This window comes from Acanthaster planci, linkage group LG01 (genome assembly GCF_054643075.1).
Source record: "Acanthaster planci isolate LZ-2023a linkage group LG01, COTS_SCS, whole genome shotgun sequence".
In the NCBI taxonomy this organism is placed as follows: Eukaryota; Metazoa; Echinodermata; class Asteroidea; order Valvatida; family Acanthasteridae; genus Acanthaster; species Acanthaster planci.
This window is the reverse complement of record NC_141777.1, coordinates 26,381,825-26,405,439: the sequence shown is the minus strand read 5'-3', so window position 1 is coordinate 26,405,439 and position 23,615 is coordinate 26,381,825. Positions and strand designations below refer to the sequence as shown.

The 23,615-nt window shown below is 40.7% G+C and overlaps 2 protein-coding genes across 3 annotated transcripts in view; one reads left to right on the top strand and one right to left on the bottom strand.

Moving 5' to 3' along the window:
- LOC110975172 (uncharacterized) overlaps window positions 1–19,696 on the bottom strand; it is a 30,761-nt gene extending 11,065 nt beyond the window's left edge. Inside the window, exons 1-15 of one of the 2 annotated variants that reach the window (XM_022227385.2) lie at window positions 19,410–19,696; window positions 9,909–10,000; window positions 9,436–9,590; window positions 8,969–9,099; window positions 8,231–8,366; window positions 7,152–7,246; window positions 5,761–5,843; window positions 4,988–5,171; window positions 4,491–4,675; window positions 3,770–3,871; window positions 2,883–2,954; window positions 2,654–2,704; window positions 2,205–2,269; window positions 1,308–1,448; window positions 395–620 (exon numbers count right to left, since the gene is read on the bottom strand). In XM_022227385.2, coding sequence (XP_022083077.2) covers window positions 395–620; window positions 1,308–1,448; window positions 2,205–2,269; window positions 2,654–2,704; window positions 2,883–2,954; window positions 3,770–3,871; window positions 4,491–4,675; window positions 4,988–5,171; window positions 5,761–5,843; window positions 7,152–7,246; window positions 8,231–8,366; window positions 8,969–9,099; window positions 9,436–9,590; window positions 9,909–10,000; window positions 19,410–19,518 — 1,827 coding nt within the window. In that variant the 5' untranslated portion in view covers window positions 19,519–19,696. Of the gene's footprint in view, window positions 1–394; window positions 621–1,307; window positions 1,449–2,204; window positions 2,270–2,653; window positions 2,705–2,882; window positions 2,955–3,769; window positions 3,872–4,490; window positions 4,676–4,987; window positions 5,172–5,760; window positions 5,844–7,151; window positions 7,247–8,230; window positions 8,367–8,968; window positions 9,100–9,435; window positions 9,591–9,908; window positions 10,001–13,903; window positions 14,330–19,409 lie in introns of those variants that run through there. The other variant, XM_022227384.2, reaches the window with a different exon arrangement.
- Window positions 19,697–19,791: 95 nt separating this feature from the next.
- Window positions 19,792–23,589, top strand: glrx5 (glutaredoxin 5). The gene is made up of 2 exons (XM_022227386.2): window positions 19,792–20,224; window positions 20,878–23,589. Exons 1-2 carry the CDS (start codon window positions 19,966–19,968, stop codon window positions 21,054–21,056), a joined length of 438 nt encoding a protein of 145 aa, XP_022083078.1. The 5' UTR covers window positions 19,792–19,965; the 3' UTR covers window positions 21,057–23,589.
- Window positions 23,590–23,615: the final 26 nt, after the last annotated feature.

Sequence of the window (23,615 nt, the reverse complement as noted above, 5' to 3'; positions counted from 1 at the left end):
ATGGCGGAAGTACAAATGTACTCTTTGCATTTGTAATTTGTGACCCAGCACATCGTAATCAGGAATAAGTTGCCGAGGCCATTTTACATAATGGCCGAGTAAAGTGGGGATATGGGTGAATGTTGAAAAAATTGCTGTGGCGGTTTTTGTATATTTTGGAAGTGTATGTATGAAAGGTTACCGTCCACATATGTACCATATGAATATAATATAATATGTACTATCTGAAAGCTAATAAAATTCTCTTTCCGACCACGTACATATCTCAAAAAAGTCAATTTGCGACTTACTCCTGATTTTGATGCGCTGGGTCACAAATTACAAATGCAAAGATTCCCAGAACAGAAATCAGTACAAGTTGCAACTGGATTCCAACATTCAGTGCTGCGCTTACCTTGCATCCGTAGTGCATTGCTACACTACCCACAGGTAGCTTTGCAACAATCTCCGCATTCAAGTCCACCTCGTTGGCACACAACCGCACGCAGTGGCTGTCCTTGATGCCCATCAGGCGCAGACGGTCCTGCATGTCCAGCTGGGCGATGTGCGAGGCACCAGCGAGGCTGTCCTCCGGGGGGGTCAGCAGCTTCTTGGTGAGAGTGGCACCAATGTTGACCGAGCTAGGGGTGTGAGATGGGGACAGAGGCCTTCACCATGATGAACGATGATGAACATCAGAAGCAAGAACAACACAGATCATGTGCCAAGTATTAAGACTGCATTTTTTAGTTTACTATACATAAAAAAATTATTAAGCAGGGGCTGTCAAGGAATGAACAAAATCCTTTGTTCTGGTCACATGGAACCATTTCCTAAAAAGCTAACCAACTTAATGTTTATTGCAGAAAGAAAAAGCATCAACAACCCGCCCAAGTCATAACTTCTGGTGTAGCATGATGGTCACAGAGGGCAGGTAGAACAAGGTCAGCTCTTTTGCCTGGCTAAATGTGTTCATATACTACCAGCTTTAACTTCACAGGACACACTAACAATGCCGGTTGATACTATAAACACTCTAGTATTGAATGAAGAGTTCTGGGCAGTTCCTTCAATCCTCCCTCCAAGTCAAACATTCTGTCTGTGTGCGTATGCGCACGGCTAGAACATACAAAGTGGCATTGGAGAAGAGCATGTGTTGAGTGCCCACAGGGGGCTTACTGGATCAGTCCACCTGTCTGACACGAGTAGAAGACATCATAAACTCCTACATGCTTGGTGCCATAAAATAATGTGACGATATTCCACGTGACACCACTTATCACCTCCCGTTATTGGGTTAGTGAATATTACCAAAGTTCAACTCTGACCTTGTCGACCCGAACGAAGTCAGAATCTGCTTGAACATCTCCATCTGCTTAGGAGCGAGTTCCGTCTTGGAATGAATGTCTAAATGAGGAATGATGTCCATGTATCGCCACCGTGAATAAATCTCTAGATCCAGAAGCTCACTGTGGAGGCATGCAAAAAAAACCAAAGACAGCCATTAAACTTGTGAAAAAGCTCACGACAGAGATGCAACTGAAGTCAACAAAATGAGTTAAAGATGGACTGATAATACCCCTCAAAATGCGTTATCAGGGTGCATATGTTCTGTATGCATAGGTTGTACAGGTTGTCCATTTAAATGTACAGGAGTAAAACGCGGTGAACAGATATAAATACCGAACGGACCCAAAAGTGTACACACGGAGAGGTACCCTGACTCTCCTAACACACTTCTCTCTACTCTTCATTTTGATGCAACACTAAATTTCACGTCCTCTTGAACGTGTGAGTGGACAATATTGACATTTCCTCTTGGTTTCCATTTGATAAGATTGATTAAAAGGTCCTTCTCCCTAACTCCCTCAACGTTCTTACTGAAACCTTCCTGAATCCTCTAAACTCTTCTCATCCACAGCAAGCTGATGGCTTATTTTCCATTCTTAAACTTTCAAAGAAGACCAAGTCCGGGTTGTAATGTAATGCTGATGGGCGTGGCCTGTTTCAACCCTTGAAAATCTGCTAAAACCACTTGAAGGACTTGTAGGATATTGAAGGATCTGGGGGGCTAGGATTAACAAACAAACAGCCTTGGTGACTCGCCACATTTTCTGCATTCGGATCAATTCACTGCGCTAGAGACTTTTGCAAAAGGTTTGATGTGAAATCTGCTTTGCCTTTCCTTCCAAATTGAAGTTTACTTGATGTTCCCTGGTACCCACCTCTCAGAGTACGGCATGATTCCTTCAACTTCCTCCCCTTCGACGCTTTTCATGTACAGATGAAGCTGGGATTTAGAAAATTGAGAGAGAAAAATGAAGTAACTTTTTCGGTAGATCTCTAGATGATAATGTCCAAACAACAAATCTTGAATATTACTTTGTTTTTTGTATCATTGAAACCTCTGCACAAAATGGTTCAAAGCTGGGCAAGGTTGAGCAATGACCATTTGTCAACCACTGGTCAATTTCCCCTGGTAACGAGTGCACAAAGTATATCCTGGGTACCATGCAAAATTGATCAGTGGTGGATAAAATGTTCTTTGCTCAAACCTGCTCCTGGATGACACAGCGATTTAGTCAGACACAAGCTTTCTGATGCTAGAATTTGTAGCGGTATTAAATAAACTGATTCTGTATTAAAACAGCTTCAATCAAAGGGTTATACATACCTCATTAAACTTCAGAAGGGTTAATATGTTGACAAGGTGCATCAGGAAATCCTGAAAAAAGAAAAAATAAAGAGCGATTTATGGAGTACAAAATGGGTGAGCAGTTTCTCTCGACCGCTAAAAATAGGTGTGCTAAAACCTCAAAATAAGTACATAAAAATGTAAACTAGAAAAAAAGAAAGAAAAGAGGAAGATTTGTATCATCTTGAAATATTTCTTGGATACTCACTAATTTAGGCACCCTCCCACACGAGATGTCTAAGGACACGCCCCTGTATCGAAGATCAGGCCAGTCTGAAATCTGAAAAGAGACAAAGTATGAATACTTTCCATTTTCTGCTTTTGCGTACATGTTTACCACATCTATCTGAATGATATGAGATTCAATCCCATTCATCAACCCCCATTGACCACTTAACACCGGTGGCAGTTATCAATGTTGATGATGTTGGGGCGGGAAAATTATAATTTTTTTCTGTTTTAAATATTCCTATCTTCATTTACTGGACACTTACACTGTCTGGTTTCCTACTCTAATCAGACAGACATCATCTATTGATGCTGGAGTATTTCGGTCAGGCCTGCTGCCTTGTAAAAAGAACCCAGATGTGCGGTGTTACATAATTTTCTTTTGTTCACAAACCTGACACAGTGCGCTGCTGACCTCTTTTCAATAGGAGCCAGATTAGCGTGCAGCGGTGCTGTGTGGCTCATCGCTGCGGCAGTGGAGCGCTGTTGTCCCCAGTGGTAATCCGCTCGCGCTAAATCCCCAAAACCGTGGTAGACTGTTTTCAAACAAGGCTGGATTATCTCCACGATTGAGAGTGAAAAAATGTTGGTAATGCCCAGCAGCCTGGTCTTTTGCCCCAAGTACGGTCTTTTGTTACAAGGCCCAGTTCCCTTTGTCCGATTTCCGAGACCCCGGCCACACGTATAAAGAATACGTGTCCCGTACCGGAAACCCCAGCGGCAAGTGGTTAAGATCAGCAGCAGAGTGGCTGAGACATCTATACTAGTTTTTTCTCACAAGTTTTCAGAACACAGGACCTGAAATTTAACAGGCAAAAAACACAACAACAACTTTTAAAATTTGAATGTCACAGCGATACTACTAACCTGCACTGCTGGAATACCATCCTCGTTGAAGAGTCGGATGAGCTGTACCACTGTACAACTGGCATTCCACAACCCACTGAAGTCTGAACACTGGATAGTCATCTGAATCCAACAGGAGAGCAACAAGGGAATACACGTTTGAGATGGTGAAATTACACAAGTCTATTTACAACAAATGGGTCACTGAGCCCAATTTCACAAGCCTGCTAAGCTGACAATACGGTGCTAAGCACCTTCAGACCGATGATTTCCCCACTCTACAATTATCCATTTTTCATTTGACATTATTCTCAAATCTGTTCACTGGCAGATAAAAAAGGGAGGGGATCGCAATGGAAGCCTACTACATGTACCTCCCTCCGGGAGAATTTTTTCATTTCCCCAAAGTTTAGTCTCATTCTCACCCCTCAGACAGGCTATAACAAATTAAAAAAAAAAAAATTCCCCCACCCCCCCAAAATCGTTTGGTTTGGGATTCTGCATCGTCACTCCTGTAAACTGGAAATGCCTGGATGATCCTGCACTATAAATTAAATCAAACAAATTACCAAAATGCAACTGGGATCAGTCGTTTCTCCACAGACTCCTGTCTTTATTCCCACGCGCCATATCCCTTAACAGCACAAATTCTAAGGTCTCCTTTATGAGTTGAATACTGTCCATTGTAGGCTGAAGCAGAAACATCACCAGTGCTACAGAACACCTTCAGAGGTTTTCTTACCTGTTTGTCGGCGACACTGATCCTGTACTGTTCTTTGCCCGTGAAGAGATTGGGAACGTACTGGCACAGGATGTAGGGGTCTGGGTACTCTTTCCTGACGGCACACTCCAGGATACACTTGAAGCCCATGTCTCCTAAGATGGGTCCGTGTATACTCCAGATGTCCACCATCTGCTGTAGATAATCTAAGTTGGGGGGAACAAACACAGAAAAACAATAACATTTACAATCTCAAATTGTACAAAATCGAACACACTGACAAAACTTCATGGATTGGGTTTTTATTTTTTGTTCTAAACACAAGCTCGCCGTGAACCAGTTTAAATCAATAAATACTGCAGAACGTCTTGGCTGGTATCCAACTTTTGATAAACAAATACTTTAAGTAGTGCCAGGCTACATCTATTTTGTTAAAACCTGGTGTGTTTTGTCTGGACAGGTAACCACATGATTGAAATTGAAAAGCTCACTTATCAGTGACTAGAGAGAGAACGTACCACTGCTTGCTGATGGCCCGGCGGCTACCCGGACAAGGAAATGGGGCTTGAGTTTGAGTGGGTTCCCCGTCTTCTTGACCATGCTCTGTGGTTTGGGCCAAATGAGCTGGAACTTTTCATCAGTTACCGGACTAGTCTGTGAGTGTCTGGCATGCTTCTGTGTAGTCAGTAGTTCTGACAACTTCTGTTTTTAAATTAAGGGAGTATAAAAAATAATTCCATTATATCAATCAACAAGTAATCCGTGAAATAAATTTTCTGTGAGAATTGCAGCCTGCTAGATTACACAGTGATGCAAATTCTGGGTATAACACACTTCATACGTATGTACGCTAGTTCACAGAGGCTGGAAAGATGTACACATCTCTCGTTGTGCAAATTTGTTAAGTTTTTGTGTGAATGCAGGCACACAATGCCAGTGGTGCTCCAGTGTTTTGCCAATCTCTCTCTTAAATGTCTTTTTTCTAATTCATGTGGAGGCAAGTCCAGATCTCGAATCAAACTTTCAGGGAGGTGACGATAAATTTAGGGGCAGCTTGAATGTTTTGAGAATGTAGCGAAATGAAACAGTCTCCAGAAAAACCACCTTTCTCTCATCAAAGTTTGAAAACAAAAAAATTTGTGCCTCTTTCTAAAACCATGGCTCTGCGGTCACCTTGCTTCAACCCCAATAATGACAGAGAACATGTGCACTGTGCGGGTTATGAGCCCAGGGCATGTTAAGGGTGTGTTTGGTTTGCTTTCCAAAACAGCAGAGGAAGGCCGTCTCTCACCTGTTGCACGTCTGTGTCTGACATTGGAGTCAGCGGCGTAAGTGGAGAGATGGGCTTGGACTTGGCAGCTGTCTTTGCTGTTTCTGGGGAAGAGATGAAAAATCAAGAAATGCAGATTGGTGATAGGAGGGGGAATTCATAACTTTGCGAATAATGAGCAGAAGTTTTGCGCTGGCCAGGGTCTCTGAACTCGGACAAAGGGAACAGAGCCCTGTAACAAAAGACTGTACTCTGAACGAAAGATCAGGCTGTTGGGCATAAGCAACATTTTTCACTCTCAAAAGGGGAGATGATCCAGCCTTGTTTTGAAACCATATACCAGGGTTTGGGGCATTTAGAGCGAGTGGATTACCACCGGGGACAAAAGCGCTCCACCATTGCAGTGATGAGCCACACGCTAATCTGGCCCCTACTGATAAGAGGTCAGCAGCACACTGTGGCAGGTTTGTGAACAAAACAAAGTTAGATAACACTGCACAATCTGGGCTCTTTTTACAAGGTTGCAGGCCTGGCAGAAATACTCAGGCCTCAATGAAGGTCACCTGTCAACTTAGAGTAGTGCCTAAAGATTACTTTGTGCGGCTATAAACGTCCGTTAAATGAAATGATGAATTTTTGAAGAATTTTGAAAATGGGAAAACATGATAATTATGCAAGCCCAGCATCATCAACATTGATAAATACCCCGGTGCTAAGTGGTTAAGATGTTCAATTAACACTGCTGTCAAATGTGCATGGATGGTACGCAGTAAGCAAAGAACTGTGCTGGGTGGCGTATTGAGGCTACAGACATAAGCATCCAAATGTCCAATTTGTAAAAAAAAAAATCTAGATTGGTTGAAGGCTTGCAAAAATGGTTTGTCTAAACAGATTTAGCCATAAAAGACATGGAAATCAGTCTAGATTTGCCCAAATATACATATCTGACTTTAAGGAAATGTTGGCAAAGGTCTAATTAATTTTCCTAAAACATGTTGCTTCTTAAATGTATTTAGTTTTCCACATTTCTGTGTTACCACTGAGTGGACGCTCTCACAAACCCACCCAAATACTTTAAAAGATCTGTAGATACGGAATTACTGACACACCGTGAAGGATTGCCTCAGAAAGTTGAAGTTGAGAGATCGTACTACTGGCTTCCTGCACAGTGGTGGATTCTGGGAAGATTCCAGCAGGATCCAAGCCGAAATGTAGAGATAGCTCGAATGAATCAACCCTGACTCGTCATGAAGAGAACTTTTCCAACTTTTGTGCAGCCATGTTCAAACTTGGAATCCTGTTCATAAGAGCATGCCGCCCTGCGGCCAGATATTTCAAACCAAAAAAGCGCTATCATTATCTTGTTATCCCCTTGTCTTTCAGAGTGTGGGGACAGTTGGCTTAATACTTACTAACATCCCCATTGGCAAGTTTAAGACCATCAAGCGCTCTCTTCAATTTTGGTTTGTCTTCCGCTAAGGAAATGGGCGTCTTGTCTGCAAACTTCCTGAAAAGGTAACAAAACAGACACACAGTTACTCCCTGAATGCATAAAAAGAGAACTCAACTGTAAATATCAGAAGGAAATATAAAAACTCGACCTCAAGAAGTAGGTCCATTCAAATGGAAGGATTACCGGGTAGATTGCACCAAGTGGAAGCCTGGGTAAAACTGACTGATAGTTTGTTGACTGTTGCGATGATGGTCGTTGCTTCTTTAGAACATCATGTGGGTTAAAGGGACATTTCCTTCGGTCATTTACAGTTTCAGTGTACAGTGCGCCACTCAAGTCCAAAAGTTAAGAGCTGTGACTGCCCTTACAGGAAACCAAATCTGTAGCAGTGGGATCTTTGATTGCCTTGGGCTTTCCCCCCGGACACGTGATCATTCTTGGGCAATGAAATCACAGTGTTTGAGATATGACTTAAGGGAATGAGAATCAGGGAGTAACTGTTTATTCCTTTAAGACCAGATCAGAAAAGTATACATTGATGAGACATAAAGTCAGACAAAAAAAAAAAAACTATAAATTTCCTTCTTTTTTTTTACAATTTACTTCTCTTTTAAATATGAACCCACCTTTAGCTTTATTATATGTACCTTTTGCAAGTAGTTGTAAATGATCTCCTTATATGGAGATTGGCGTGCACGTGGTGTGCACTAGATGAGGTGGCATGGAATGCTATAAGCTACCGTAGTATGAATTTGGGACTGTCATTAAGATGCAGACTAATTGTACTGTGGTCTTCGGAAAACGTAAGAGAAGATTGTGAAGATTCAACCAATACAAGGGTACAGAGACCAGATTTCATGACTCTGAATTTCACGTGAAACCAGAAAAGTGCTCAAGCTGAATCAGCCAATCCTTTATCAGCCATATAAGACCGGCCAGGAGACAGGCTCTCAACCAATAGGAAGGAACCGTTTCATGGTACTCGTGAATGGCATGTTACTGTCTATGTTCCCCGCAGAATTCCAGAATCATACTCACCCTTTCTTTGCCTTAGCCTTCCGGTTGGCTCCACCGGCGACAAGTTCATAAATGATTCCCTCATCTCCCCTGGCTACCGCATCGTGCAAAGGTGTCGCCCCATCTACGTTGGCTGCATTGATATCTGCTTTGTTTTCTGGGGTGTGGAAAAATAACACAAATTTTAAAACCCAGGCACCAAATGTCTTCTTGAAGCAACTTGCTATGTACATGTAACAAATTTTAAATAAAGCATCGATGATACACCAGGGTATTGTCTTTCTTAAAAGTTTCTTAGAATTTGTTATTTTTACTTTGTTTAAAAGTTGGCCGAAGCTGTGATTTGTACATAGCCAGCTATGTGTTAATGACGGAATTACCAAACTACATGTAGAGGAAGGTTGCCACATTGCCACAATGAAATGAATCTGTTCATGGTTTAATTTTGGGGGGAATTTTTCCACGCAGGGGTTAAGACTTGTCTCAGTCAATATGATGTGAATATCAGAGATGGACAATCATCGCTTGCAGAAAGGAGGTCTGGAACTTCCTCAAAACAGACGACTGTCTTGTGTACATAGAATGCTGTTCATCGATAGGTGTTCCTTGATTCTGAGGACTACTGAACTGAACTGAGGCCTACAACTGCAGAGCTTGTCATCATCAGTCTAACCATGCTACCCTGAATCAACTGATCAAATTGGTGCTGATATCGCCTACCTCGGTACGCCAGACTCCACGCACAGACAAACTACTCACCGAGTAGGAGTTTGACCGTCTCCCTGTTGCCATAGGATGCAGCCCAGTGTAGCGCTGAGTTACTGGTTGCCGCGTCGTCTTCGATGTTCACATCAACTCCTGCTTTCAGCAGATTCCTGGCTAAGGCCACACTGAAACCGTAAGAATGCAGATGTGGTGAGAACTGCAATGTCCATGAATTTGTGCAGAGTGGCCCTGCTTTTAGTTTGAATCCATGGAGTATTAACCCTGGCCTACCCAACTGCTCCAAAGTCCTGCAAGTGGTTCTGGAAGATTTTGGAGGATTTAGGCTCAATGGCAAAAATATATGGCTGACTTTGAAGGATTCAATACATATTACAGGAAAATTCCGACGTGGCAAATATAGGTATTCATGTTGAGGCTCCACAACGTAATAGATGTTTCCGGACTGCAGTGTCGCATCGGCCACATTAAGGCCAATGAGGGGCTTGATGTGTGCGACTCACTTGGATTGGGCTACAGCCTGCAGTAGTACATCGTGGTACACTCGCGTCACCTGATCTGAAAATGAACTCTCGTACGCTGTGACTCCTTCCTCATCAAGCACTGATGGGTCTGCACCAGATATCAGGAGAGCACGCACGACATCTGCATTACCCAACTGGAACAAGACAAAATATAAGCAGGCTCTTTATGTTTAATACAAGGAAACAAATTAAGTACACTGTCAAAACATAGGAACCTTTTGCAAGATACCTGCGAACATTTTTTTCAGCATGGTTGTATATGTTTGTAACATCTTTGTGTCACAATTCAATGCCAAATTGAGAAAGGAAACTTCAAAAATAACAATCAAAAAAGGATCCAGGAAGGAACTACCCGTACGCACATGTACATGTAAATGCACTTTTTTCCATGCATTTGTAAATTGACAACAACCAATCAAGCATTTCAAGCGATCAACAGATTCAGTTAATACCTTTGAGGCTAGGTGCAACATGGTTCCCTGACCAGGGGTGATGTTATTCAACACAGCATCCAACTGGGTGTCTCGCTTGGGCTCCCGGTGCTCTAATACAACAGAAAGGGGGCAAACTTGTTATTTTCAAGCAGCAATATTTCCCTTTCTGTCTGGGTGCAGAACAAACATGACAGGCAGGTACCCTTTGTGAATTTTGTTATTACCGTCATAAATTGCTAGTGGAAACTTTATTCCCACTAATGTCAAAGGTTTCATAAAACTACAGGTTTACATGTACTTCAAGGTTGATTAACTTGGCGGAGGCAGCAGTAAACAGTAAAATTCACACGCTAAGAAGCTGCTGGACACTGAAGTTAAAATTGCACATGAAGCATAAAGCTAACAGCTACGATGTACCGCAGCATTCTTGAGACTTCATTTTTACTGGAAAAGTTGGAAAACACGTCTCATTAGAACCGTTAACCCTAACCTTCCCCAACCACACAGCATTAAAGGGTAGTTTAAAACTGTTTAATTCTGTGGGGATAGGTCTGGTAGGCCCCATAACAGCTGGCTTTGCATTGGGTTTGGCATACATGTACCTCAGAAAAACAAAGTCCAACAGCCTCTGTGCACAAAGTCCCATATGAGTGTTTAACTTTGTGTGAATGGGGAAGGTTAGGGCCAGCAACCCTTGGGGGTTAGGGTTAAAAAGAGATTACACTAGCTTAATCAGTGCAGGGCAGTATTCACAATCTTTTGAAATAAATGATGTTTCCCTAACCATGTTTTTCTCAATCATGTTACATATAACAACTGCAGCATGTCACTGCCTTAATATCGCATGCACGCATTTGTGTAATTTATCAGGTTTGGGAATTTATTGACAACAAAAGCAGTTCAATGGTGTAACACTTAGATTGGATGGCAATCTGATAAAGTTCAAGAATCAATCCACAATCATTGTTTTTAACCGGAGGCTAAAAAAAAAGTACCTTTCAAATAAAGATACCCACACATAATAAAGCACTGAAAATTTGTAAACTGAATTTGTCACACGAATCAAGCATTAACCCTAACTGCCAAGCATATTGTTTGGCTTAGAGTACTCAGTACTACAAATTACTAAGTAATAGCCTGAGCCTGAAGGACCTAGCGCTACAAATTAATACTTCTTGCCAAAGTTACTTCCATTGCTACTCGCACAGAGAACAATTAATCCATGCATTCATAGTGCCACAGCACTGTATGGTACATTGTCTTATCTATTGTATTTTATGGCTTCAGAGAACAATAAAGTCATGTCCTCTTACAAGCGACTGCGCTCAGTGCTACATTTTACTACAAGTAGTAATTTGTAGTATTATGTAGGGTTAGGGTTAAAGAAGGGATGGTAAGAGGCTCACATCTATATATACACATGAAGTCTGGAATATTCCAGGCTCATAGAGTAACATTCGTTGATTCATACTTAGCATAAATGCAAGCAGGTGGAGAAACCATAATGTCAGATCAATATTCATGTTACAAATTACCTCCAGCAATGTTGAACACATTTCAATTCATGTGAATTTACCAGGAGCTACCGGTACAAATCTTTTGTGACATGAGATTTGCTTGGTTTTTGCATTCGACAGCTTCTACTGATCTTCTGGTGCTGAAAAACTGAGTTAATCCATTAACAATTGCTTTTGATAACTTGATAAAACCTGTCTTCATCTGAGTACAAATTGCATGTACATGTATGTTTATGTCTAAATGTATGAAAGCAAATGTGGAGAAAAGGCAACAGGTGTATAAACAAAGAGCAGCTGAATAGTAAACTACAATGCATGTTTCCATGGTCAAATGATATGCAACACATTTTGTGCTTACTAATGCAAAAACCTTACATCACCCCCCCTAACACTCCCAAATCCTCCAATTTCAATACGATTTTACATACACCCTAGGGGGTTAGGGTTACCCAAGGGTGTATGTAAAATCGTACCCTAACCCCAAGGGTGTATGTAAAATCGTATCTTAACCCCTAAGGGTGTATGTAAAATCGTATTGAAATAGGAAGATTTGGGAGTGTTAGGGTTAAAAAAAAAAAAACCTTGGTCTGATGACGACAGTGAAGACACAATTACATTCAAGTTGTGGTGTCTTGGTGTAAATTGCACTTCATTACTTGACTTTCCAAACCCTAAAAGTGAAATATGGCATATAGCTTTTCTAATTCAATTTTTTTGAAACACAAGTAAGTTGGCAGTATTGTACAAACAAGTTAGGCAGACCCGTTTATGAGGTGGGGACCGGAGGTATTGGTGGCTGAAAAAAGTTACACTGAATGGCCTCTATACCCAACACCGTGCGGAACTGGTCATGATCGTTGTACTGTAACTGTGTTCTGCTGTATTAGAGAGCGGAGTCCCTTTACAAACAAAACTTCAATATGTACAGTGCCCGAGTTATACAACAGAATTAACTCAGAAGTGCAGATTTTCTTTCGTTTTGCTCAACGCAGTAAAATTGACGTTTACCACGAACGCTGAACTACACAAAAAGCCCAAGTTAGCAAGGTGGCCTGCATGTACTGTAAATGTGCTTGGCTGTACACATGCATGCAACAAGCATCTCACTGACATTCTGGGCTGCAAGGACCACTGTGGCATAATACGTATGTTACACTCCTGGCACAATGGAGACAGGTCACACCCTTGCAGCTTTTTTTGGACTGCAGCAGTTGTTGGACACCATGCCTTGCACTCTACGAAGTTGGACATTCTTTTCCACAACTTTTATGTCATGGTACGGGTATGGGAACTCTTCCCTTTTTTGGCCGGGAGGAGGGGGAAGGGTTGTAGCGAGTGGTTGAAGCCTACATGTACATCATATGTACCGGTAAATAGGGTCAGTTGGTGACACCATATAATGAAGAAAAGGCATGAGAGGTGCCTAGGTGTTTGTGCTTAAGACGCAGGTGACACTTTTAAACATCCTCCTACAGTGCAAGTAAAAGAGACTATTAAAGGTTCTGCATACACATGTATACATGTACATGTATGCGTAACTAAGAAAGAAAAGTTCCATATACAGATGCCAGTAATTATTCCCTACAGTGACGTATTGGCTATCAGAAAGCGGAGTAATTGAAGAATACCCCACCACTCTAAAAAATCGACCCCTGCAATGACTAGTTTACGTGGGTACAAGGTGAAAATCCCTTAATTTAACCCTAACAGTCCCAAATCCTCCAATTTCAATACGATTTTACATACACCCCTGGGGGTTAGGGTTAAGAGTGTGACACTTTGAGCGGTACCTGGCTACGAGGGTTGATTGTGCGGGATGGTGGGGTATTCTGCAATTGAGCTCAGAAAGCCAAAACATATCAAAAAGAGTTCGATTTAGGAGGGAAAAAGATGCTTAGAATTTTTCAGACCAGTCTCATGGGGTTTGTGCATAGGATGTCAAGTGGCGTCCATCCATATGGAACTCTTTCATGTACACAAGTGCATTAAGTACATGTACATGAACCTACATGTACCGGCAGTTAAAACTGTCCACGCTAGATTCTTTTTTTCAGTGACAGAAAGGGTACTTTTAAACAGAGTGGGCACTGTATGGAGAGTCATGTTGATGTAGTGGTTCTTTCCATGCCCTCCACCTCTGCGGTGCGGGTTTGATTCCCGGCCTGGTTCACACGTGGATTGCGTTTACAGACCCTGTTTCCGTGGGTTTTACCCAGAATATTCCTCTGGGGTTTTCCTTCCACCTCTAACACTGTAACTGCTTCTCATTGTCTCCTCTCTACAGATTTCTTCGTGCATGTGAGCTACAGTGCCTAAGGGCACTTTTGAGGAATCCTTGGTGTCATTACTAGAATGATTAATAGTAATAAAAATAATAATGGTACAACCTGCCATGGTACAATTACACAATAACATGGTACCATGGAGGGCACGTACAGCCACTCACAGTCACAGTATAAATGGGAGTACAAAAGAAAATAAAACATGTTATCTTACGTCGCCGGGTTGATATGGCAAAGTCCTTATCCAGAGCAACTTTCAAGCCACCAACACGCCCAAGTGTGGTGCATGTGGTGGGAAACTGGTAGGTAGAATTACTTCCCATCCCGGGATACATAGCCTTGTCAGAAGACATCGTGCCAAGAAAATTACAGAGGAACAGCTCCAGAGAACTTTGTGAAATTTTACAACACCGATATGACACACCCAACCGCCACGAAGGCAGAGGACTGCATAAATACTGGTCACAATGCAGACTGCTGTCACGGATCAGTGGTTAACTGCAGTCAGTGAAGCAGGATACAGTGTACATGTACATGTGTACACAGCACACCATCAAATACTGTATGTGTGTGCACTGTTGGGAATACCCAATTCAATTTTGCACATGTGAATGAAGGTACATGTACATGCTTCATTTCAGCTACATGTACAGTACCAAAGCCAGCCCAACCGATACCATACATTCAACTGATTGAATAGGTATTTTCATTCAAATAAGCAAATACTCTGGACTTTGACCTGCACTCTCATTTTCTCATAAACTGATGATGTCCCATTCAATATAAGCAAATTATGAATCCTAACACCCCCCCTGGGCACAGGTTTACATACTAAGTGTTCACTGTATACACAGGTACATGAACTAGTAAGTACATTTACAAACCAAAAACATGGGTTATTTATTTCTGCTTAATTTGCTATTCATCTCTACATACAGTACTCTAACAGCATTTAACATCAGACAAGTAAGAAAGTCCATACAATACATTTCATTTTACACATGCACAGCCCTTACACAAAATGCACCTTTGTGTCTCAATTAACATGATTTTCAAACCTGATTTTCAATTTTTTTGGAGGGGGGCTCTTTTATATTTTCAGACCAATGTGCAAAACTGTGATGTCATTCTGTGCGGGAAACCTCAATGTTACATTAATTTGTGCACAAAAAGTTCTGGAATTTCTTTTATATTTGCTTGCATTCCAAATTACAGTACTACATGTACAGTGTAGTACTTTTCTGCAGTAATTAAAAATCACACAAGCCCATGGTAGCAAGTCAATAAGCCGCCTCTTCTAAACGTCTTTCAGTGTGGTAATTTTGAGTTCACAATTTGATCAGAATTTGAACAGGAAAATGTATGTACACACTGAACGGTGTCTTCCCTGAATGACATCACAGCAATCCAAAATGGACAATTTTAAATACTCGTACTTAATACACACTCTTCAATAAAACTGACCCAAAGGAATATCAGATTAATGGTTTTCCTACAAAGAGGAGTATAAAGTTGGACAAAAAGTGAGTATAAGAACATTCACTGCATGGACTCTTAAAATGTACATGTACATTTGGGTCTGTCCACACTAACAGCTACATTTGTGTGACACTCAATACAACTTTTCCAACTGTAAAATTTTGCCAATTTTTTTTGCTTACATAGGTCTTCACTGTTTCTGATTGTTGCCACAGAAGGTAAAGATAAATTGAGCGTATTTAAGAAATTACAGAAGTTTATTCTTGAAGATACATGTACATAATGTTTGTCACATGGACATACACTTTGTTTCTTAACTGTGAAAAACATTTAACATTAAACATTAAATTCAAAACACAATTGAAAATTACCTGCAATATATTAAATACTCTTTTTAGTTTACATGTACTTTTAGAAACTTTCATTATTTCATAAAAACAATTCCAGAGTCGATACACGTAACATTGAAATTCATTTCCAGAAAAATACATGTATGTGACGTTTGTCACTGGACAGACATCACGTTTGTCACATGGAAAGATATAACGTATATCACATGGGCAGACATTTTTCTGGTGTTTGAATTATAGCATGAAAACAGAATTAAACTTCAACTTAAATGAACACTATGTAAGTTTTTCTCAATGAGTAACGTTTGTCACATGGACAGACGTAACGTTGTCACATATCATAACCTAGGGACAGAGAGTCTTGTCACTTTTATTTCAGCAAAATGAACCACCTTTTTCTAATGAATTGTTTATTTTATTTAAATCGGTTTTGTAATAAATGTATATGTACTCATAAGATAAGTCTTCTAAGATCTTTACATTTAGAGGAAAAAATGGTTGTGACAAATGTTAGTGGACAGACATTTGCAATTCCTAAAATCAAATCTTACAAATCTTACAAACGATACAAAATAGTGGACAGACATTTGCAACTCCTAACATCAAATCTTAGTTTTGTCATCTGATAGAAAAAAACCACCAGAAATATGATGTCAACTATTATTTTAAAAACTTTTCTCAGGAAGATACATGTATATGCTTTTGATCAGGTTATCTGTTCCAGGAATGGCAAAATCAGCCTGTTTCATGTTTGTCACTTTGTGGACAGACACGGTGACATACGTTATTAATTAAATAGCTCTCCTTAAATTCCAGTTTAAGATAACTAAAATAAATAAAAAGCCATATATTTTGACCCTTTTTTCAAATGTTATACCTATGACACCCATGTTTTAACAGATGAATTGCTTTTCTCTACAGGAGTGTTATTTCAGATTACCTGAAAAACATGAGCTGACACAGTGATGTGCACGTCCCACCAGAACCCCAAATGTGTTAGACTGAACATTTTTATCAAGATTCTGATTATTTTAACAATGAACAACCAAATCCTATTAAACTGTGTAAACTATATCGCCACAGTTATACATATATCAGTGAAATTGTTAAAATTCATTTCTTGACTCTCAACACTGTTGAAGAAAGAGATGATTTTGGTTATGTACAAATGTATCCGTTAGTGTGGACAGACCCATATCTGAATGGAGAATGTGTCCCATATGATGGGCAATTACAATTTTTACAGTAAACAAAGCTATTGTGCAAAGGAACAACAGTGTGAACTGCTTTAAAAAAAAAAAGTTAGTCGCTCAAAAAAAGGAACAATATAGAATACAACGAGACAGATCTATATGTACATGTTTAATCAGAAAGTAGGAGCTACTGAGCTGGTACATGTACTGTAGGCTACAGAAAATCTCCGAGGGCCCATTAAGATCCACGGAAATTTAAAAAATGTCACTTTCTAAAGTTTCAAACTAAAAAGGGTGTGTGTTTGGTATTTCAACAAAGTTCAGCGCTATGAATATTTGCATGAAATTCTCATTTCACAGCACCTCTAACCGTGGTTTCACCTGGAAAAAAGTTAAATAACACCCAAAATTGCAGATAAATGTGCATTTCTGCAGTTGGGTTGGCCCTGAAGCACTAATGTCGGGTAGATTCCAATGATTGCTTGGAAAGGGACCAATGCTACAGTTGGGAAATAAAAACTTGTAATGACAGTTAACCCTAGTGATACATAAATATTTCCTCCGCAACAATGACAACAAAGACCATGACACTAATGTATCACTATAAAGACAGTACAGAGAAGTCACGAAAGTGTGACAAATGCACATGTGCAATTGAGGACCATGCATGATCAGAGTAGATGTTGTAGCACATAGAACTTCCAGCAACTGCCCAACCCATGCCAGTAGAACTGGTCCACATGGTAGTTCTAGGGACCAGGTTGCAATAACCCAAATGACATCATCTCTACAGACTCTATTGTTACCACAGTTTACAGTCGCTTGACCCATTTACCACTTTGCCCACATCCACTACCCCCATTTACAGTACCATTTCACCCAATTACCACTTCGCCCTTTTGTGAGTTAAATATGAATAAAATCTGATTGTGAGTTACATGTACATGTATCTGATTGCGCATAAACATAATTAATAATTTGAATTCCCCAGACTAAAGACAATGCGTTGCTATACCTTATGATTCGGGGCAACCTTTTGCATAGCGACCACCATCTCTGGAATGGACTGGTTCCTTAGTCCCCTTCTTATCCATTGAAAACAGTCTCTAGTTTTGGTGCAAGACGTTTCTTATGTAACTAGGCAAACGCTTGCCCTGAATCATGAGATGTAGCAAGTGTCTCTAGTACGGAGAATTTAAATTGATATGTTCACATGAATTTAAAGAACTCAGTGTACCAGATTTTATTCAAATTTAACTCGCAAGAGGCTTACATGTATTACCACTTAACCCATGAGCTACTTTGCCCATGTCTCACAGTTTTTGTCAAAACTGAAAAGAGAGGAAGACACATGTACGTACCCGGTCCCAAACCCTCCAGAATTCATCCTGAATGCCAAAAAAAGATAAAAGATCAAACAGGAACACTAACACACAGTGGATTAGTAGACTGTCAAAGTTTTCTTTATGTGTAGCGCTGAAGCAATGCTGAAAGCGGGTGCGGCACACATACATGTAGCGAGAGCCGCAAGGAATGGCCGGGAGAGTGACTGACTCCCCCGACTATATAAAGTACATTCAGAGTTTTGACAACCTGAAACCGACATGAAATGATTGGGAACTTAAGAAACAATTTTGTGAGTTAGTTCAGAGACTTAGACTCTCGATCCTCTTCATGAGCTCTCAGTGCCTGCTGTTGCAAAACTTTGGAGTGTAGTAAGAGAAACCATGCTTTAGAAAATTCTTTTGTTGTGTCTCAGTTTTGATATTTTGATTACTGTACCCAAATACTGCATGCAATAAACCTCCTGCCACGACTCGCACATTGGGATGCATTACCATTCACTTCAGCACTCCAAGAGTCAAAAATTATTCACTTCCTAGTACATGTATGATTTGTAATGGGAAAAGTTTCATACACAGACATCACTTGACATGCTGTAAACAATTAAACCCAGACTATGCGACAGGTTTGAATAAATTCCATGTTTTCACAGAAAATATTTGATTCATTTTATTTTATTACACTTTTCCACTGGCTATTGTAAAACAAGACAAAAAAATTAATACATTGAAAATATATACATAAAACATTTGACATGACACAACAATCAGATGACGGGTATAAAAAACAACATGCTAAAAAGCCAGTGAATGGCAAGATGAACAGGTGACCAGCAGAATACAGAGCCATCCTACCACATGACGAGGAACTTCTTAATTCAAATATTTTCCCTTCTCAATTTGACTCTTGAGGACATGCTATCGCTTACTGATACTGTAGCAGAAAATTGGTAAGGTGGGGCTAGGCCTAATAACAGATACATGCACTAAGATCTGGGGGAAAGAGTTCCGTATAATGCACAACACTTGATGCCCCTGTGCACAAACCTTTGAAACTTAAAAAAAAAAAATAGGCCTAAGTAAGAAGTAAATGCTCAGAATTTTCCATGGTAAATTTCACTTTTGGGGCAATGTTATCACTTTGTGATGGCTGTTGTAACATTTTAAGGGAAAATTAGTGTTCTCCTTATGTCATGGAACTCTTTCCAGTTTAAAACCTGGGAGAGATACCATGGTATTAATAACAGTATATGCCTAGGCCTATATCAGGGGTAAAAACTGTTCAGGGGTAGAAACTATTCAACCTTGTAACCTGTGCTAAGACATGTAAGAAGATAATTGAGGCCCACACCCACCGTCTGTCTTGTTTGTTTTGCCACCGATAACTGCTCGCAAAATATCGGTTCTGCCTTTCTCCACCGCCACCCGCAAGTTTCGGTGTTTCTCCACGCTTTCCTTATCCATTACGTACAACACCTGCAGATCAGTCACCCCTAACCTTGACCCTGTCAGGCTTTATACTTTGCTCAAACGATTCGAGCCTGACCAGGTTTTCTACTAACTTCGTGCACTTGTTAGTGATGTCTCGGCAATTCAATTCAGTACGTGGCATGTCGACGACGGCACGCACGAAAGCGGTTTTGAACGAATTGCACGTAAAAAGTTAATGGGGTTGGACCTCGGACCAGATGACACTGTATTACAGAAGGGGAAGCACGGGTAAAACTGGAGTATGTGGTACCATGCTATTGGCTGGAGGTCATAAGTCAAATCACACAGCATTAAAAATGTAGCGAGCTCATCTGCGCTCTTGCATAAAAACATCTAATCCTCCTTTACTGGTACTGGTGGACCTGTCTTGCTTAATTTGAGAGCTATTAATCTTCTTAAAACTATTCGTTTGACAACACAATGAATTGCATCGCAAAGCTTTTGGTGCGGCCCCGGACCTACAGATTCCTCATCCAGGAGAGATTCTATGCAGCGAATGCTGGCACCAAGGAAAACATCGAAAAGCTTGCAAAGAGCGACAAAGTCGTCGTGTTCATGAAGGGAGTTCCAGAACAGCCCATGTGTGGGTTCAGCAATGCTGTGGTGCAGATACTCCGGATGCACGGAGTGGAGGATTATAGCAGTCACAATGTACTCGAGGATGATGACCTCAGGCAAGGTACGTTATTAGGTGATGATGTTTTGTACCCCCATGACGATGATGGGCCATGTGGGATGGACTACCACTGTGGCGTAGCGGGGGGGGCATGTGCCCAACAATCGTGTTTCTTATGACATCCTTTCCAATATCATTTCAAAAAGAAAACAGAAAAAGATGGTTGAAAAATTAATGAGCCTCCCTGACTACAGGTTCCTGCCATATTTTGCGGGAGTGTGGTGGGCGTGATGAACTCCAGACTTGTTATAGGCGTAATTGTTTCCTTTTTTTATCTTTTTGATGTTGACATGGGTGTTTTTTTAAAAAAGTTCAGCATGTTCAGGGATGTATGAAATATCACTTACTTGTACATACACGTAGTCTGAGTAAACTGGACACTACGAATCGCTTTTAACATTTGGACATAGTGGGTAATAGTACTAGTAGAGTCCTAGAAGCTTTCAAGCCTTGTGCACCATTACTTGATTTCACTCAAAGTAGCTCCTATCTGGTATCAAAATTCTCTGATGTCACCCCCAAAATAGTCCTGAAAGTGTCTAATGTGTCCGCTGTAGGGTTCTTTTGGAATTGAAGATTCCAATTGTGACTCCTTTTTGCAGAGGGCGTCACGTGGCCAATTCACTGCTCCAATTTTTTTCCCCACCTGTCTCCAGGTGTAAAGGATTATACCGACTGGCCGACCATCCCTCAGATTTTCTTCAACGGAGAGTTTGTCGGCGGCTGTGACATCATGCTCCAGATGCATCAGAACGGTGACTTAGTGGAGGAGCTGCAGAAGTTGGGCATCAGGTCAGCATTACTAGACAGTCCCCAGGAGGAAACAAAGTCATAATGCGGTGGAGATGGACCTGGAGTACTCAGACTTTAACCCCAACCTTCCCCAACCACACAGCATTAAACAGTAGTAAAGTATTTAATTCTGTGGGGATAGGTCTGGTGGGCCCATAACAGCTGGCTTTTGCATTGGGTTTGGCATACCTCAGAAAAACTAAGTCCAACAGCCTCTGTGCACACTGTCCCATATGGGTGTTTAATTTTGTGTGAATGGGGAAGGTTAGGGCCAGCAACCCTTGGGGGGTTAGGGTTAAGGCGATTGTTCCTTGCATGTTGGTTGCAGATGCTCTGGTGAGGAACTGGATGCTAACCCCTCCAGTTAATTTGAAATCTACCAGGAGGTACTGGACAATTTTTTATGATTGAGGAAGATAGAATCCAGCAATGATTGTGCCCTGAACGGTTTAGTATAAAAAAAACCGAGAATCTGTCAATGGGTTCCATCACTTCTAGGGATTTTGAGAATTCCAAAAGGTTTGTTGGAAGAAATCTGCCAAGGGAGTTTGGGTCAGTTGAATTGCCTTCAGAGTTTAAACTCTTGTTTGTGCTTCTCTGTTAGAACTGAATCCAGCCTTTTGTGATAGTCAAGGGGTTCCACTAAAGGAACAATTCACTGTTTAGTGCTACATGTCACTATGCCTGTCTTGAAGAGGCCACTATATTTTTCTAAGAATTCTTTTCTTGTAATGCAGGAGTAAGCATATAGATTTCAATATTTTCTAGAGACATTCCTGGAATCCCATGGGTGGAACACATATGGTGACCTGAACTACGACATCCTAGGTATAGCGAACAAATTTGGATAGTGTATCCAATTTTCATTGAATGTGAAAATCACTGGGTCTTCAATGAGCTAGTTCAGTATTTCCAAAAGGCAAGGTCATTCAAGAACTCAGCAGCCGATGTGAATGGCTGTATTACTAGGGTCAACCTTACACGTGCACATTGATGTCTTTTGAATGACCTTTGACATGACTTCATTTTTAGCATACTTTGTTGAAATACATGAACCCAACTGCAAGTCGCACTTGCTGCAGTTTCCACGTAGAGTTCATCAGGGTACTTATGTGAAGCATTATTCTCAATATCAAAACTGTTAACAGTGATCAGTTTTACATTAAATAGACTGGTACAAACAGATGTTTGTTGGTGCAGTTGAATAGTTTTTTGAGGTGACAGGAATATTGTTTTATACAGTGCCTGAGTATATCCTAGGGCAAGTCTCTACATCACTGCTTGAATAAATCCCTGCACTGCAGTAGGAGGAGGAACAGAATGGAACATTCCGTTTTGCAGTGCAGCTGCACCATGCATTGGGATAAAGAATGCAACCACCAGTCAGATGACAGGTGCACGTCAAACTGTATGGCAGACTGCCATGTATAATTTTCTAAAGCAAAATTCATGTGGCACTGTGTAAAAAAAAGTTGATATTAAGTAGCATTTTGTGATACAATACAAGGAAAACTGTCCACTACGAGTAGTTAAAACTTATGGCTGGGTATGAAAACATGTCCTGAAATTTGGGGTCAAGTTCGAGTGGCCTGTTCTTGATGTGTGTTCCTTGTTCTTGCCCTTGAACTGTGGGAATATGACTCAAGAACAGTGTTCTCGGAAACCCTCCACCACCTCATCAGGGTTTTGCACGAACACATAGAAAAAGTTTGGGATATTGATTATTGAACGGCTGCAAAAATAGCTAGATGGCCGACAAAGCCGGAGACAATGGAAAAGTTTTGTAAAATTAACATTAGTAATTTTCAGTAATACAGAAACGAATGTTTCTTTTTAAAAAGGAAAGACTGCAGCCCAGAAATCCAAACATGAACTTGAATAATGTACATGGATGCTGCCATGTTGTAAGTTGCTTATCGGTAACTACCAGCTGCATGTATAATCAGTTGTACGTCCAGTTGGATGTTCCTAGTGGTCAAGCGGTCAACCAACAAACATTAAATCAAGCTGTTCATGAATATGCTGCCCGAACTTAGTTTATACACTCTGAAGCTTGCCTGTCTTCTAAGAGCAATAGTTTCCTGAAACCCTATAATTACACGTGCTCTGTTTTATCTCCATGAAGTTTCTGGCAGTTTATCAAATTACACTTGGATCTATGCAGTAAATTTACATACAAAATTCAGTGTAGGAGTCTTTTGGGGGCAATATGGGCGATTCACAATAGTGCGCCACCAAGAGCTTGCAACGCGTTGGCCGATCATAACGCGCAAAATTTGTCGACCCTGTCCAAACGCGCATTGGGTCAAACAAATTTCGAGCATTGTGATTGTCCAGTGCGTTGCAAACTCTTGGTGGCGCACTATTGTGAAATGGCCATATTTTCCCCCAAACGGTGTTTGTATTCATCGTTGATACAATTTTCTGGTCAAATTATTGATTACCACAGCCATTATGTGACAACAAAGTGCCCGAAATATAACAAACCAAAATGCTTTTATGCTCTTTAAGTGGTATGACGGTCAGAAATTGTCAAGATTAAATTGTGTTGGAATAAAGGATATTGGAGATTTTAATCGTATTTAACCCCAATCCTCATTTC